The sequence below is a fragment of the Lepidochelys olivacea genome, assembly GCF_965140295.1.
Source record: "Lepidochelys olivacea isolate rLepOli2 genome assembly, chromosome: 8".
NCBI lineage: Eukaryota > Metazoa > Chordata > Testudines > Cheloniidae > Lepidochelys > Lepidochelys olivacea.
In genome coordinates this window covers 15,925,721-15,943,125 of record NC_140418.1, presented here as the reverse complement: position 1 = coordinate 15,943,125, position 17,405 = coordinate 15,925,721, and the positions used below count along the sequence as shown (strand labels likewise).

The 17,405-nt window shown below is 40.4% G+C and overlaps 1 protein-coding gene across 1 annotated transcript in view; it reads right to left on the bottom strand.

Annotated features, from left to right (window-relative positions):
• Positions 1 to 16,981, bottom strand: part of HSPA4 (heat shock protein family A (Hsp70) member 4) — a 39,294-nt gene extending 22,313 nt beyond the window's left edge. The window contains exons 1-7 of the mRNA XM_084637725.1: positions 16,523 to 16,981; positions 9,435 to 9,492; positions 6,987 to 7,127; positions 5,714 to 5,836; positions 5,048 to 5,147; positions 4,464 to 4,597; positions 870 to 1,114 (exon numbers count right to left, since the gene is read on the bottom strand). Coding sequence (XP_084493851.1) covers positions 870 to 1,114; positions 4,464 to 4,597; positions 5,048 to 5,147; positions 5,714 to 5,836; positions 6,987 to 7,127; positions 9,435 to 9,492; positions 16,523 to 16,629 — 908 coding nt within the window. The 5' untranslated portion in view covers positions 16,630 to 16,981. The remainder of the gene's footprint in view (positions 1 to 869; positions 1,115 to 4,463; positions 4,598 to 5,047; positions 5,148 to 5,713; positions 5,837 to 6,986; positions 7,128 to 9,434; positions 9,493 to 16,522) is intronic.
• Positions 16,982 to 17,405: the final 424 nt, after the last annotated feature.

Below are 17,405 nucleotides of genomic sequence, written 5' to 3'. Positions count from 1 at the left end.
TTTTATAGTGATTACATGCATTAATTACAACACCCACCACAAAAATAATCAAATGCTAAAGTGAATATGTCCCTCTTCCCTTGCACTTGAAGGTCCATAGATTTGGGTTTTGACAGGCCACCAAGGAGCATGAAGTCTAAAGATAAGTGCCCATTACTGCTGATGAACATGGTTCAAACTTAGGTTCTATCCTAACTGCTTCCAAGCTGTTCTTAACTTCTGTTATAGAATGTAGAGCAAGAGATGGTGAAACTTACTAATCCAAAAGCAGTGACAATCTCTATGAAAGTGTATACTAATCATTTCCCCTCTTCTGCTCAGTCTAAACTATTGTTATTTATAAGCTATGCACCAGTTTGTTGTTCCTTAAATGAGAGCCTCAGTTTCCTATTATCTGTTAAATGCCAACATGAAACCTTTCTTTTAACTAATTTCAGCGATCTAGAAAGTGCCATATTAACAGTTTAGTCATTCAAATCCTCTAGTGATCACATGTACAGCATACATTTCTCCCACATTGCCCCAGCAATGTTTGTGAATTATGCTCTGGAGGCATCACCTGTACTAGTCCTAGTACTAGAACACAGGAGAACAGGACACACGTAAGGGCAAGAAGATGGTTCAATCCTCGTTCCCATTGTGACCTATGGCCAGACTGACAACTGGTTTTTAATTAGGACACTAGTAACTCAGACTGCCTGCTTAATTCATGCAGGCTACTAAAGAGTCATTGTTCACTACTTTGTTGCTAATAACTCGAGTTAGAACCAGTGACCTAAATGTACCAAAGGTGATCAAAACATTTGTATTTCCCTATTTTTGCAGTTTTTAAATCAACTCAGACTTTATGCTAAGCAATCTGAAGATACCTGTTCATAGTTCCAGAAACATCAATATCGTTCATGAAGCATTCTATGTTCATTGGGAGATCAGAGGCATTAGCACTCATCAGCTTCTTCAGTTTCTCACACTCCTGAAATAGTCTCAGCAATGGACGAATCTTTGATTTGATGTCTAATTTATATTTTTTCCCAAATTCTTCACAAAAATAGTTAACCAACATTTCATCAAACTTCCTGCCACCAAGTGTGGTGTCAAATGCTGTAGCAAGAACCTAAAAACGAGACAAGGAGTAAAATATTTCAGTAAGAAAATGGTTCTATTTACTGATTACTCACTAAAACCTGTTAGTAACCAATACAGGTTAAGTAATTTCTTTGTCTAAATACTCAGAATAGCTTGTTCCAGTAATATATATTTGACATCATAATCCTGCTTAGGAGAATAACGCCTGGCTGCTCCACAGATCTTCTGCTATGGCAGTGGCAGGAGTAAAACCAGAAAGAATCAGATATATTGCTCAGCTTTTTCCCCCCCTAGTGCCATCATTTACAAAGATAAATGCTTTGTGTTGGAGCAGCCTGGTAACCACTTTCTGCTACTAGTAGAAAAAAAGGAACCAATTATTAACCTTTTATTTCCCTCCTCAGTGCCTTCACTTGGTTCATCCCCTGCAAGCAATGAAGCATAGTCCCATGCCACTCTGGCACATTTCACTTTACCAGCACTGCTGGCAGAAGTAAAGTTATTTCACTCTGATGCTCCCACTTGTGCCACTATAAAAGTGCCATGTGTAAGAGCAGCAAGGGTGCAATCCTGACAGAGATGGTCTTTTCCCTGGGCTAGCACTGTAGAGACAGTTTTAAGATTAGATGATGTTTCTAGTTACCAAGTTCATATCTTGTTGAGGATAGTATGTCATACACCATACCTGTCTATACCAGTTAAAGGTGACACGGATTACACAATACACCAAAACGGAACAGAGTAAGAAAACTGCGTAATGTTTTGACCGTCCCAGACTGCACAAGGTGCAGTAGTGTCTTTTTTAAAGTAGTGTCCCTATGGGTGCGCCACTCTAGGGGACTACAACAGTACCCCTAATGGAGTGGGGGGGGCACGCAGAGTCCAATACTGAAGACAGTACAGCCAAGCCAAATACAGCAGCAAATGCTGAGTCACAGATGACTGCAAAGCGTCCAGCAAATGTACAAGCAGATGCCCAAGTCACTGCTCTTCATATTTCTGTGATTGGAATGTTATTGAGAAAGGCTGTGGAAGTGGAGGCAGATCTTATAGAGCGAGTTTGCGCTCCAGAAGGAGAATAAAGGTCATGTGTGCAATAGCAGTAGATAATACAGTCTGATATCCCACTAAAAAGTCTTTGCTTAGAGATTGGGGATCTCATAGATCTGTTGCTGATTAATATGATTTCAATCCAAATAAATCCAGTCTTTTTCAGTCCTTGTCACATGGTGTCATTTTAGCATGGTGCTGTCTGCCACATTTGTTAACAGCATTGACAAGCAGGGAATTTGGGGAGGGGTGAGAAAACAAAATGTCCATGTCTTTAGAGGACACACTTTTTTGTCTGCCCATTTGCACGGAGGGGGTACTGTGGCTAGTGCCTGCCACATAGATTTCACTGGATTAAGCAGGGCCTCGTTGATGGGGGCCGCAATTCTATCTGAGAAAGACATCAGTTCTATCAGAGCCCGAGACAGAGAGTGCATGCACAGGCTGAACAGACACTGCGACCTAAAATCTCCACTCCAAGGCGCAGGGATGGGAATACACTTAGAGTAGAGCACCCATAGGGACACTACTTGAAGAACAGTAAGATAGTTCACTTCAAATTGCTAATGCCTGCAGGAGTTTCAATCCTGTATATCAATAGAGTCCTCAGCTCTGGCGCGCACCCAAAAAAAATCAATATCCCCAAATATTAAAAGGCAACTACATGTCATATATGCATTAATATGGTGATATTGGAGATTACAGTAGCAATTATGTGGTTCCCCTGCCTTAAATTGTCATAGCCTTTGTTCTGCATAACCCCTGGCACCAATCTATTTCTAGACACCTGGGTCTAGTGCTAGCACTAGGGTGGCCAGGACTCCCACTGCTACAGGAAGACTTTTCAGCTTATCAAACACAAGGAACACAGGTGCAGAGTAGCATGATCTTGTACTCTTCAACCTTCATTACACTACTGCCAGAGTTTGAGTCATATCCCAGTTTAATCTATGATGCCTAAAAGGGTACTGCCTGCATGTCCACACCGGGCTAAAAATAAACTCATTTGTTTTCTTCATGTTTAACTCCTGCAGATAAGTGCTCATTTATTCACCTGTTAATTCACATCTTTAAGACAACACCCTTCTCTACTGCCTTTCTAATTTGCCTGAATTCCAGACAGTTTTGAAATGCATGTACCACTTGCACATGCACACATCACCCAATCTCAAAAGGCCTCCTTTCTATCGCTACTAGACTATGGCTTCTGAGATTAGTTCCTGAACTCCCATATCTAAACTCATTCTGCTCATAGAATGACAATCTAAGATTGATCTTTTCCTGTTGCATCATTTTACCTCCATCTCACCGATTTCTCAATCCCTTTTTCAAATATGCTGAATTCACAATTCCACACCACCTAGAAATGACGTTATCCAGTTCTGCACACCAGTACTTTAACACTTCACCTCTCTCCTTCAATATGTACCATTCCTATTGTTTCAGTGTGTTAACTTTAATAAAGTTTCCACACAATTAATTTGTTCTTGGACCCATCAAAGCACTTTGTAGCCTTCTGGTTCAGAACAACATAATCTCAGCTATATTCCATTTAAACTAGGATGCTCTAAGACTTTATCTTACTTTTCAGTTCCCTTAAGGCACTACTCTCCTAACTATCTGAGCGCCTATCACAACACAAATACTTGTTCCTTCCACTGGAGCAGCAATATATGATTATTGGATTTCATAATACGTTTTTGGCTATGCTGCTAACATTACTGAAGATTTTTTCTCAAAGAAAAAAAATTTTAATACCTAATAGAAACAAGCGTTAAGGCAATTGTGCTTCAAAGAAAGATCCAATCTAATCACCTGCTCAAGTTAAGGAAGTTCTAAGAGATTTAATTAACTGTTGACACTTTCACACCTGTTATATTTCCTATAGCGCTCATATAATGGGTTTCAAGGTCAACCGGAAGCATTATGGTCATTTAGTCAGACTTTCATAACAATAAATTAATCCAGTAATTCCTGCTTTAAGACATGAATTTGTGGTTGAACTAGAGCACCATTTTTAAAAAGACATCCCGTCTTGTAAGTTGTACAATTACTATAGAGAAGTTAATAAAAAATAAACTGAACTCTAACTCTATACCAAAAAGTGACTGAAGAAAACATGTTTGTTTCAACAAGCGTAGCAACGAAAGCTTAAGCAGATCTTCTTCCCAGTTCTCTAACATAGGACAAAGTTGAACCTTTGGAAAGTATAAGTTGCACTGCCTGGATAAACTGTCATATTAAGGCAGTCAACCAAGCCTATTGTAGTCCATAAACGTAACGTGAACGTTTTTACTCAATTACAATGGATGCATAAGATTGTTTACTTTCAGTTTTCCTTTGTTGAATGCGCATACTGAAACTTGATATGCAGAATGTCCCATATCAACAAAAACGACATTCCTTGGCTTCTCTTCTAGGGCAGGCAGGTCTTGTTTATAGATTCCATATGCAAGAGCAACTACAAAAAAAAAAGAAGTCAATATAGTAAACAAAATGGCAGTCATTCATCTCCTTTTTTTGGCTGCTTTCCTGAACAGTACTTGTTAAAGAATAACTATACTGTCAAGATTTAATGCTATTTTTCCAAGTTATAAAGTTTGCATCTGGTTAAATAATGGACCAGATACAAAAGCTATGGCATGGAAGACTAACTAAAAAAAAACAGTTATTAGTTCCTCTTATGTCTTGCATTTATTTCTTGGATGTTTATTTCTAAGTATCTTTAAAGAAGAAAGTCTGGAGCTGTATTACCATAGAAATAACTTGGATTCTAGGAACCTTGGAGAGCAACCAAAGTCAGATTAGTGTATAGAACTGGTAATTCTCGATGGAAGGGGTTTGTGACAGACATGGGGAAAGAAGATTTATAATTCCAATCCTGTATACGTTTTAAAGAGAATAAGATTACCTGAAGTAGTTTCATTTATTAGTCGCAAGCAGTTGAGGCCAGCAATCTGTGTAGCATCCATCACAGATCTCCTCTCCGCATCTGTATAGAAACACGGAACCTGCAAGAAATGCATAGCAGTGAGATACATATTTTGAAGGGCAATCCTCTACCAAATCAACAGAAAAATATTGTTCAGAGGGCTGGTACACAAGCCAAACCCTCCCCCCTTTTATTTATTTATTTTTAAGTATTTCCTGCAAGTTCAAGATTTTTGAGTGTTGCAAGCAAGGAAAAGTGAGTAGCTACATGGGGAAGAGAATGGTTTGATTTAATTGCTTATATAATTTTCTCATGCCTTTCCACTTGATCTCATCTTTACAACCATTCATTTTAGTGAAAACTGAGCAAACCCAGCTACAAATAGTATTATTTTATTGATTAAACCTCTAAAATATATTTAGAATGTTAGCATGATAAGCTAAACATCAGTTTTTAGGGAGAGATCTGAGTAAAAAAGTCACAAGGTTTACTGAAAATAAGCAGGGGCACTAGTTTATGTGAACCTTGTTTATCTATTTGGTTTATAAATTGCAATACAACTCCATTACCACCATGATTCTTCAATTTATACAGATACACTATGCAGCCAACTTAACGTAACCAAGTTTACCATCACCTACTTACAGAAACAACACAGTCAACTACAGGCTTCTTAAGGGCATTCTCAGCAGTTTCTTTTAGTTTCGTGAGGAGCATTCCTGTCACCTGCTCAATGGTGAAGTTTCGTTCTTCTTCCAGATACATAACCTTTAATGAAAAGCTTGTATAAGTACAGTAAATGACAAGAAACATGCTCAAGTGATATTAAGTAGTGACCTAAGCCTGCAAAAAAAAAAAAAAAAAAAAAAAAAAAAAAAAAAAGGTAAGTGGTCCTTAACACCAAGCCTAAGTCCTGCAGCATACTTGTATAACTGCCCCCACTTCACTGCCCAAGCCATATAGGGAAGGCACCACAGGATAAGATGACAGTTTCTCATTTTATTCATATTTACATCTGAGAATTCAAGACATTTTAAGAGAGGCAAGTTGAAAAGGACATGTATACAAGCTCAAGTTTCGTGGGTTCCAAATGTAAGAATGTATGCAGCTGACTCTTTACCGGGCCTTTAAACAACAGCCTGTTCCATTAGATACCACTAGGCTATTTTTAAATTAAGGAAATTCCTCCATGGTTGAACAGGTTTTGCAACTAAAATATAAATATAGTTATTGAAATTTGGTCTGAAATATTCTGCTTTTCTCCTCTAGCCTTGCAGTATATCTGAAGCATTGGTGCCGAATATTATTCTGGTACTTTCTTCATTTCCCAAACTCACTATGGAGCGCAAAAGACTGTTCACACAGCAAAGAGGTTTTTTAAATTTAAAGCAGACCTTGATAAACAATAGCATTCTAATAAATGAATTCAAATCCTGGATTAGCTAAATCACAAGTGAAAAGGAATCTAAGTCTTAATTCTTACTTGAGCACATCAATGACCACTGTGTGTTACAATTGGGAATATCTAATCAAGATGCTCAGGTCTCAAAAGGGTACTACTATTCAGGCTTGAGTCATATGAAAAAGTTTACACAGATCCTTCCCACACTACATACAATTCTATTCAATTAAGTTCTCTATCATTCTGAAATCAGTTTATTTAAAGAAACAGCCAAGATAGTCTATTTCACAAGGCAGTTCTAAGCCTCCTTCATAAAATAAGTAGATTTTACTAGCTTGAATTTTAGCCTACACTACAGATCTCCCTACATTTATTAATCCAGCAATAAAGATTTTTCTAACGGAAAGTGCATTTGCAAAGGTAGAGGCCCCAGTGCAAAAGGGTTCAAAGCTAAATAGACATATGAATTGTCATTGAGTTTCCCCTGTGGTTCTCTTCCAAGTATGTCTGACTCACCTTAATGCCCGCTGAGCCTGTCGGCAGCTGGACAAGTTCATACGCCAGGTTATCTTTTTCAGCTTGAACAAAGGGATCTGAGAATGCACGGCCATGAAATCTTTTAAAACCTTGTACAGCATTCTTTGCATTTGAAATAACCTAAAGGGAGAAAAATACATTAGTCTGAGATGGCAGGGGAGCTTCTGAATTTCAGAGAAAATAAGCCAATAGCAAGTTTGTTTATGCTTTTCTTGCCAAATCAAAATTTGTAATTAATTTGTATTTTCCAACAATATAAGGTGTCTACTAAAATACCCGAACCCAAAAACCTACCTCTTCCCCTTTCATCTCCCAAATGATTCTTGCAGGAGTTTGTTTAGATTTTTAAAAATTCTATTTTAAAACCTTGAGCAAATGTTAATGAAAATCCATGTAAATACAGTTCACTTTTAAAAGGTGTTCTGCAAATAGCTGTAAAATTCCATCTTTAGGAATATACCTCTCTTCACTGTATTCCTCTTTTCCCCTACTTTTCTCCCCACTTTGACCACCTTCCCCAACTTGCCACCAACTAAGCTAGGAAGGACATTGAGCACATTTAACGTCACTTTCCAGCCCATCATCTTGTCCTGCTCTGGCCAGCCAACTCCATGTGACATTCCTGCATGATACTACTACCTACTTTGGAACGTTCCTACCTAAAAAACTTCCAGTGTTGTCGTGAACCCATTTAAAATCCAAGCGGGGACTTAAAAGGACAGTCAACTTGAAGTAGTGAAAGTTGTCTAGATACTCTTGTTATAAGTAACACCTATGATTAATGTAACCAAGGATGAGAAAAAAAGTATCTGCTTTTAATTTCTTTGTAACGTGTGTGACAGCACTTTACAGATAGCCATTTTTCTGACTACTAGGTTTTCCATTATATTTACATGATTCTTTCACTAGCAAGAAGGGAGAGGAAAACACATAAGGGAAAGCTAAGGCCTTGTCTACACTTAAAATGCTACAAGCAGCACAGCTGCGCTGCAGCAGCTGCACCACTGTTGCACTTGAGTGTAGAGTCACTCACTACCTACGCTGACAGGAGGGATTCTCCCATCAGCATAGATAATCCACCTCTCCAAGAGGCAGTAGCTAGGTCAACAGAAGAATTCGACCTAGCGCTGCCGACACAGGGACTTCGGTTGACTTAACTACGCTGCTCAGGTGTGTGGACTTTTCACACCCCTGACCAGCGTAGTTAAACTGATATAATTTTCTGCTGTAGACCAGGCCTTAGTCAAGAACTGGTATGGGAGCTCAAGGGCATGCTTAGTATCAGACATTAACTTTACTTTTTTTTTTTTAATATATGTAACTAGATTTTAAATTGACTGTCCCTTTAAAAAGCAACTTGCTCTTAGAATTTCCAGAAATCCAGTTATTACAGTTCAAACTGCATATCAACTATATCCCTGCACCAATGTGCATCTCCAGGCCGCAAACACCTTAGTGCAACATCAGACCAAACACACATAGGGAGTAATTCTACATTTGACAAGATGTTTCCATTTAATTCTAGCAAAAGAAGAAAACGCACTGAACATGTGGGGGATCACAATTACAGTATGCTTGCTGTGTAGTTTAAGCATCTCAGGGATTCTGGAAATCATTTCCTAATATCTAGAGATATTTGTTCTTGCGAAATGTTGACAGTGTTTGAAAAGTTACTTTCTGCAGGTGACAAACAATATATCCAGCAGGAAACATCTTTTACAAAAATAAAAATTGGCAACAATCTGACCGGTAGATAGGAAGGGTCATAAATCAGCTAAATCTTGCCTTACTCTCAGATTAATATTTACATAACTACTCTACTTGGCTATATAAAAAACTATTAGCAGACAGTTATTTAGGTTGTAAAGTCAAGCACTCAGAAGTCTGGAATGACATTTATGGTTGCATGGGCAACCATAAATCTATCTGCCCCTTTGGCCTCCAGCCTGTGCAATGAATGAGGCAAGGATCCCATGGAAAGAACGGTATGCAATGTTGTAATTAAAGACTATCCTAATGCATATGCACAAGGGGGATGAACTAACATTTCATGAGAAAATGGTATTTACTTTGAGTGTTTGATTATGCAATCCAAACATTAACAAGATTTTTGGTATGTAATTTCTCAGATTTCTTTTAAAAAGGGAAAATTCTATTATGTACAACAAGTAGTACATTCTTACGTAACCCTTAAGTCCCAATCCAGAACAATGACAGATTACAGAGTTACAAACTGAACAGCTTAATAAAGCTCAAATGCTTCTTAAGAGTTTTATTAAAGATTTAATTTAGAAGCAAATATCCACTTTGACATGGATATTTGTAGTCTCTCCATAAACAAGAAAATACTGGAAAAAACACTTTTACTACTGTGTTAGGAATTTTGCTTTGGCTTATAAGCAGTTATTGAACATACAAAATCCTTACTTGGCTTTTAGCTGCAGCTCCAATTGAACGATTCTTGGGTCCAAAGGCTATACATGACCTAGAATGAGAAGAAACATTTCTGATCTAATTCAAATTTAGAAATAAAGATTTCTAACAAGCAGCCACTGAGTGATTTTTTTTAAATGTATTTAAAGATTAAGACTATCACTAGATAAAACTGTCAGTTGTATAGAACAAGACTACCGTAACAACATTTTAAAATGGCTGTTTTCCCCAAGCTCTTCCCACTGTTAACCACTAAGAGTCAATATATTAACAATGTAGGACCACTCTGCCATTATGGCTCTAGAATAATATTTGAAGAGCATAACACTCATTATGGAGTAGTTCTCTAACAAATAGCAAACTTATGAGCAGTGAAACCTGTTAATAGTCAAATGCATTCCCTACTAAGTTTCATAATAAAAAAGTAACATTTGTCCAGCCTTAATTTTAAATTTAAACACATTTACATTCTTCATTTTAGAAGAGAATTCATAATTTAAGGCAACTTCTGTTTCTGGCCACTTTTGAAGGTTTGTCTGCAAAGCAATTTATACAGTGGGGTAGAAATCTGACAGGATGATGGTTGTTCACGGCAAGGTGAATAAATATTAGTCAAGAGGGCTAATTTTGTCATCCATTAATGCAGGTGATCATGGATACCCAATTTCACCATCATATTTGTGAAAATAAAAATACCAAGGAAAAACTCATTTCTATAGTTATAAATATCTGTATAGTTGACTAATTTTTAGTTCCCATTTTTTCAAATTTAAAATTAACTCTTCAGTTCCAACAACAAGGAAGACTGAATAGAATAAGCACAAGGCAAAAAGCCCACAAACACCAAATCAAACCAAACATCAGGGTTTGGATCATGGAAAGTCAAATAGACACACTTTATTCAAAAGAATGTGTGTGTGTTGCTTTTTGATGCCTACCAGTTCTTTAAGAGATAAAAGAAGTCCTCATCTTTTTAGAGAATGAGAGTTACTACTGGTCAAGCCTCCTTACTTGAGGAATTTTAAAACTGTTACGTTAAACAGTCAGCACCCTTACAAAATCTGAATACACTCAAAAATAAAATCAAACAGATTTCCCACATGGTTCCTCTAGGCCAAGTTATCTATCTGCAAGCAACATTGTAAAGGGATTATTTCAACCAGTTTTTACTACTAACAAGCACATTTTAATAGGTATAATTATTACATTGATCCCAATGCAGCACACAAGGGAGTTGCTCTACAGAACTGGTTGCCCCATGGGAAACGAAAGAAACGGCTTCTAGAATATCCTGCTATGTTGATCTACCTTAACACAGTGAATAAACAGATACCACCAGCATGGAAATTTGTCATGGCATGATTGTGTTATTGTTTTATAGCCATTGTTGGTGCACTGTCTAGTTAACAAATGAAAGCCAGTCATGCACTTATAGAAGTACACTGTAATGAACTTAAGAAGCACATACTTAGAAACATGTCTTGTGCTTAATAACGTGATTCAAAGGCTTGGCCAATAAAAAGCTACCGTTTTATGGAAACATTAAGGCAATAATAAAACTAATACTGTGGACTTGTCTACACTACAAAGTTAGGTCAGCTTAATGGCATAACACAACTGTGAAAAATTTAATGTGCTGCATGATTTGAGTAAGCCAACTTAAGCCCCAGTGTAGACACTGCTAGGTCAATAGAAGAATTCTTCCGCCCTCCCACTTCCAGGATCCCAACAGGCTGAGAGATGGATTTATTACAGCACTGGAAGAATCCCTTTAAGTCACTGTAGCAAGTGTCTACAGTGGTGCAGCTTCAGTGCTGCAACTACGCCACTAATGTTTTTAGCGTAGACATAACTATATATCTTGAGGCTTCAGGCTAAACATTCCACAAGAAACCAGATTAATTCAATTTGGCCCTTAGGAAGAAATTAATATAGAAGCATTAACTGAAGGTTCCTCTTCTCTCCTGTGCGCATAGAACATATTTAGCTAGTTAACTGCAAAATTCAAGAGTCATTCTGAATTCACAGGAACATCACTATGTTTGGTTTAGTTATTAATGTAGTGCTTCTCCAGAGTTCCAGATTAATAGTTCCGAGACTAGAATCCTCTCTCTATCCACAGAAAAGGGTGCCACATGGGCAGCAGCAGAACAGGCTTTCCTACACTGCCTCACATTTGTTCTATTGAGATCCCAATAGGGCTCAATTAAAAAAAAAGTGCTATGTAAGATTATCTTAAAAAGCCCTTATTTATATTTGGCTTTAGTGAACATTTATTTTCTAAACAGCTGCCTCATATATGTTTTGCAGATTTCAAAAAAATCCTCAGAAGTGCTAAGGAAGAAGTTTATCAGAGAAGTTTCTGTCTCTGGATGGTGGAAAAGGAATGTTGGGAAACTTTCCAATACTTTAGTTTTGTACTGGCTTTACTGGTCAGTATTTTGTAAAGGGAAATACTAATAAAGTATTTCCTGTGTATTAAGACACTAGGAGCTATTTCCCTTTCCCTCCAACTGACTGAATGTAGACCTCAGTAACAGGTACATACGATATATCAAAGCTCAAGCTATATACCTTTCTGTTTTCTTAAGCAACAGAGACACTTAAGTTATAATTTCAAAGAACATTATAGGATAAACACACAAATGGTGAAAATTTAGTTTAACAAACACCCACACATTTTAAATAGAAGCAGACGCAATCACAAGACGGACATGGGAAGCCTAGTGAAATCTTGTCAAGATAGGATTTCAGCGAAGTTAAAACTCAACTATCATATTAATAGGCTAGGACAAAGTAACATGTGGGTGCTGCTCAGATATCACTTTAGATTACACTTATCCTTTGTCTCCATGCACTACCTTGGAAGATGCATGCATCCCATCTGTCATACAAGACAGCAGTCCAGTCAACACACAGAAATGGCACTGATTTTGCTAAATCAACTTCTTAATCTGTCTAGTTAAATCAGTGCCTCTTCCTTGTGTGGTTTAAAAGTGCCTTAATCTTAATTCGGTACTTAATCAATATAAATTGATAGCTGCTACTCAAACCATTTATGAGTGCCCATACAAGCTGCACTGATTTAATTAAATCAGTTTAGAAAGATTTAGGACTGGTCTACAGTTAAAATGTAGGCCAACTTAGCTGTCACTCAGGGGGTGAAAAATCAACACCTCTAAGCAACATAGCTATGCCAACCTAATCCACAACAGACAGTTAGGTCAACAGAGGAATGATTCTATTGACCTAGCTACCATCATTCAGGGAGGCGGTGTTCCTCCACCACTGACAAAACCTCTTCTGTCAGCATAGATTGTGTCTATGATACAGGATTATGCCAGCATAGCTATGGCACCGAAGCGATGCTGGTATAGTTCCCAGAGTGTAGACATGGCCTTTGATAAATTGGTGCAATTTCTGCATGTAGATCAGCCCCAAGCTTCTGTTTGATGGCAACTTTAATTTTCACAATTGAGAATTCATTTTCTCCAGGTAATTTGTTGCGTTCAAGTTCATTTTTGTGTCATAATATGAGCACTTCAAGAAATATCCCTTTTAGATTTCTCCATCTCAGTTACAACTGAAGTGAGCAACCTCAACCCAAAGACATTAGAGCCAGTGATTGTTCAGAGGGTTCATGCACAACAGGTCTAGTCAACACATAAGCAAACACCAGAGGGGCAGGGGAAGGCATATGGAGGACTCCATATATTCAAAGTTGAACAAACATGGAGCAAATATTTTTAGGGTCAAGTTCTGCCTTGGGATGAACATCAGCAGATCCCACCAAACTTAATAAGAACCTAGCAAGCATAGATCCAAGGGTAGAATTCAAACACAAAACTCATTTTCTTTAAACTACTGTACAAACTCAACTGTGATCAGTTGTGCAAAGTGATTTTGCTAAGATGACAATACTTCAATATATATGGGTTACAGCAAGTCACATATCCTGACCCTGTCTTAGGTTTAAATCTCATTATGTAAACCAAAACCAACCACATTATTTTACTCTGCCTCCATATTGTCCCATTCCCCCCGCCCAGAAAGTGTTGGATCTGTGGAACCAGGTAGTATCAAGTACATTGTAGAGGAAGTTCAAGCCTCACTTTGAGCTAATTTTACATTACACATTGGGCCCAAAAGTTTCACAAGTGACTAATGATTTTGGATGCCTCAATTTTCTGAGTACACAACTTGTGACACCTTTAAAGAGCCTAATTAACTGAACATGATAAGCATCCAATTCTTTGAGAGCCAGGCCCTCTTCTTTCTCTGTCTCTCAAGCAGGGCACTAAGTAATTGTATCTTTGTACATTTGCGTTTCAGACTTTGGTTAAAGTGTATTTAAATTTTGTTTCCAGGATTTAAAATCTATTTAGTGTTATTAAAATGACATGGGAATGTTGAATGTAGACATTCTATGATAATTAGCATTTTACTCAGAGATGCTGGAGAACCTTTTCAAGTTTTTAATCCTCTAGCACCCTTAGTACAAATCCAGTATTGGTTTATTTTTGAACATCTACTAGCTGTTGTGGCAAAACTGCACTACATTGTATGTACTGAAATGGAAAGACTCACACTCACTTTAGAGTTTCAAAACTAAAAAAGCAGTAATTTCCTGAAACCTGGGAAAGATTTCTGAAATTAACCAACATCTTGTATCTCTGTTATTCTCTAATTTTACTAGACACTGGTTTTCAAGACTGTTTAAATACATGTTTAAGAAACAAGCCTTGACAGTATTACTTTGTATAGAACCAGTAAAGGTATAATGAACAAACATGTTAATCATACAGCTTTTCTACATTCCTTCCTTAAAGACAGCCAGAGCTATGGCATTACTTACAAGGAAGCAAGGTGAGGCCATACTGCTGGCCATCCATCACTGTTGCCAACACAAAATGAGAGAAAACTGACAAATGGAGTTACTAATAAATAATTTTACTATGACTATGTAGTTTGTTGTAAAACACTATCAGTTCCTACCACACTGTGTTCAAGTGAATGGACATTTTATTCTGACACATCAGAACATAGTTTTATACAAGTCAGCCCTTTAAAAAAACAACCTTATTAAGAAGACCTGAGAGTCAGGGACACCCCAAGTTCTAATTTCAGCTATACTGCTGACAATAGGTCACTTTACCCTCTCTTGCTATTTTATTTAGTGAGTTATTTATGACCAGAAAGGAAGCCATCTTCCTCTACCTTGGTACAGCACGAAGCTCACCATTAGCATTGTTGAGGACAGTTACAGAGGTGGCTCACAACGAGCTTAAAATAGTTCAGTCTCAAAGTATAGAGAAGACTCTAGCTGTATGAAGAGGTCCCTGCCCAAATACTCCTGGGGAAATTCTGCATCAAAAAATTAAAATTCTGCACAAAATTTTAAAATTCTGCATATTGTATTTGTCAAAATAACACAATATAATCACCAGTTTCAATTTTTCTGGTAATTTAAAAATACCTGTTTGTCTGTATTGTTAGACATACTTGCTAAGAGAAATTTCCTCACAAGTAAAGCGTTAAACAAACCCCTACAACAACCCAGTTTCTGTTTTCCTGTCATGCTTTTGTTGGATGCCTCAGTTTGGGTGTGTCACAGGTGCTAGCTAGGTATTTCTTGGGGGAAAACTGTCCCTCCAGTCTTTTAGTCAATTCTCATTTTTTCACTCTTCCCTGTAAGGTTACCATAATTCAAGCTCCTAAACAGAGGACACTGCCAAGGGAGAGGGAGCTGGAGGGGTGTACAGTTGAGGGGGTTGTGTACTGGGATGGGGCTATTTGGGGGGTCCAGTCACTCACAAACCACTCCCCCCAGAGCCCAGCTGCAGGACACCTCCCGACCCAGACACCTGCACCTCTCTGTCTCCAGAGCCGAGCCACAGGATCCGCTGAGCTTCATTACTGTGCCACAATTGGATGCGATATGACCCCACCTCTCCACACCCTTTGAGAGAGCCAACGCAGCTACATCTCAGGGGCCCACTTCAGGTCCCGGGTAGATGAGGATCAGGCCCAGCAGCCAGACCACACAGAGACGCAGGACCTCCATCCCCACCGGGCTGGGCACTTCACTCACTGCAGGGGCCACAGCCCACATGCCACCTCCTTTGTTCAGGGCATGCTAGGAACCACAGTCCATCTGCGCCTCTTGGGCAAGCACACTGAAGTGGGGAGCCAGACTGCTAGGTCCAGTGGCCTCTAGCAGCAGCCAGCCACTCTGCAGTGCCTATTCTGCAAGGAAAAGTGGAATTCTGCACAGAAAATTAATTCTGCATTGCACAGAATTCCCCCAGGGAAGCATCCCTAAGAGCTGACAGACAAAATATTCATAACATTCGAAGGTGGAGCACAGAGGACAGACTGAAGCATACAAGCACAGTGAAAAAAGAAAAGGAGTACTCTAAGGTGCCACAAGTACTCCCTTTCTTTTTGCAAATACACGGCTGCTACTCTGAAAAGCAACAAAAGAGCACTTTTTGCACCATCTTAGTTCCTTTTTTTATTTGTAGGTCATAAATGTGAACTAAATAAACTCACACACGCTTCCTGTTTGAAAAAGTTTGATTTTTTTTTTTTAAGTTACATTTCCCTCTTCCCCACCTTCTCACTTCAGTGGAGTTAGGCCTTGCTGCCCCTGCTCCCTCTCCCAGAAACACATGTCCCAAGCCCTGCTCGCCGAGCTGCGCCGTGGTTCGCCCGCACAGCTCCCAGGCACGCCACAAGAGGGGACCAGCGTTTAGCCCGTGTGGGGAGCCCAGAGGCTAGCGCCCCGGCCTGCAGCGAGGTCTCTCAGCGGTACACAGATCCCGCCGGGGTGCGCAAGGAGAGGGCACTGCTCAGCCCCCACCCGCGCGTTACTAGTTTACTACATGCGCAGAACCAGGGTGTTATGAGGCTTTTCCACGCTCCGGAGACCCCCCCGCCCCCAGTCACCAGCGTTCCCCAACAAGGGAGCGGGAGAGAGAAGGGGCAGCGCCGCCCTTTCACCAGGCCCCAGGCACAGGCCTAACAGGGGCTAGCCGGGATCCGGCAGGTCCCCGGCGCGCCTCCCCCGCCCCTTTACTCACGGGGTGCTGCGGTCGCTGTACTCGTTGGCGACGGTCTCGATGCCTCCGGCCCGGGCCACGGCTACATAGCAGCTCTGGAAGCCCAGATCGATGCCCACCACCGACATGCTGAGGGCGGGGGTGGGCTGAGGAGGGATCCGGGAGACGAGCGGAGGGTGCCGGGCGAAGACTGAACGGCTGAGGAGCTCGGGAAGGGCGGCTGAAGCGTCTGGTTCAGCCCCGACCGGCGCCTGAGCCTCACTAGTGCCGACGTAGCCGACTCAGCCCGTTTAAATGAGCAGCGGCTCCGGCAGTCTCCTCTCAGGGGAGGGGGAGAGATCTCGAAAGATCCCGTCCTGTCGGAGAAGGAGGGGAGCGTGGAAGTGGAGGGAAAACCTCTCGCGAGATTCCCTCGGGGCGCTCGCTCTCTTTCCCCGCCCCGACCGCCAGGATACGGGGGCGAGAGCGACCGTTGGGACGTCCCGAGCGGCTCTACGCCAAACGGCTGGTACGCATGCTCAGAGAATATCCGCCCCCCCTCCCCCAGCTGCATAGGGGTGGGGCAGCTGCGTCGCCTCCTTCGACACGGCTCCTCCCCCTTTTCTCATCCTCACCTCCCCTTTCGCTCCTCCCGGCACACCCTGTGAGTCAGTCACTGTGCCCTGCCCTCAGCGGGCTGACAGCCTCGCCGCCTGCAACGTCACCTTCCTGCCTTGCCCTGCCCCCGGGGGCCTGGTTCCTTCACAGAGCCCTGGCCTCACTCTGGGGGTGAGAGGTCGGCAGTTGTCCCATCCTGGGCGGGGTTCATCCGCGAATGCTCCAGCCAGGGCACAACATTGCCCCCCACACCAGTGCCTTGAAATACAGTACCTCAGGGAGACAGTGAGGCACACCACCTCAGAGT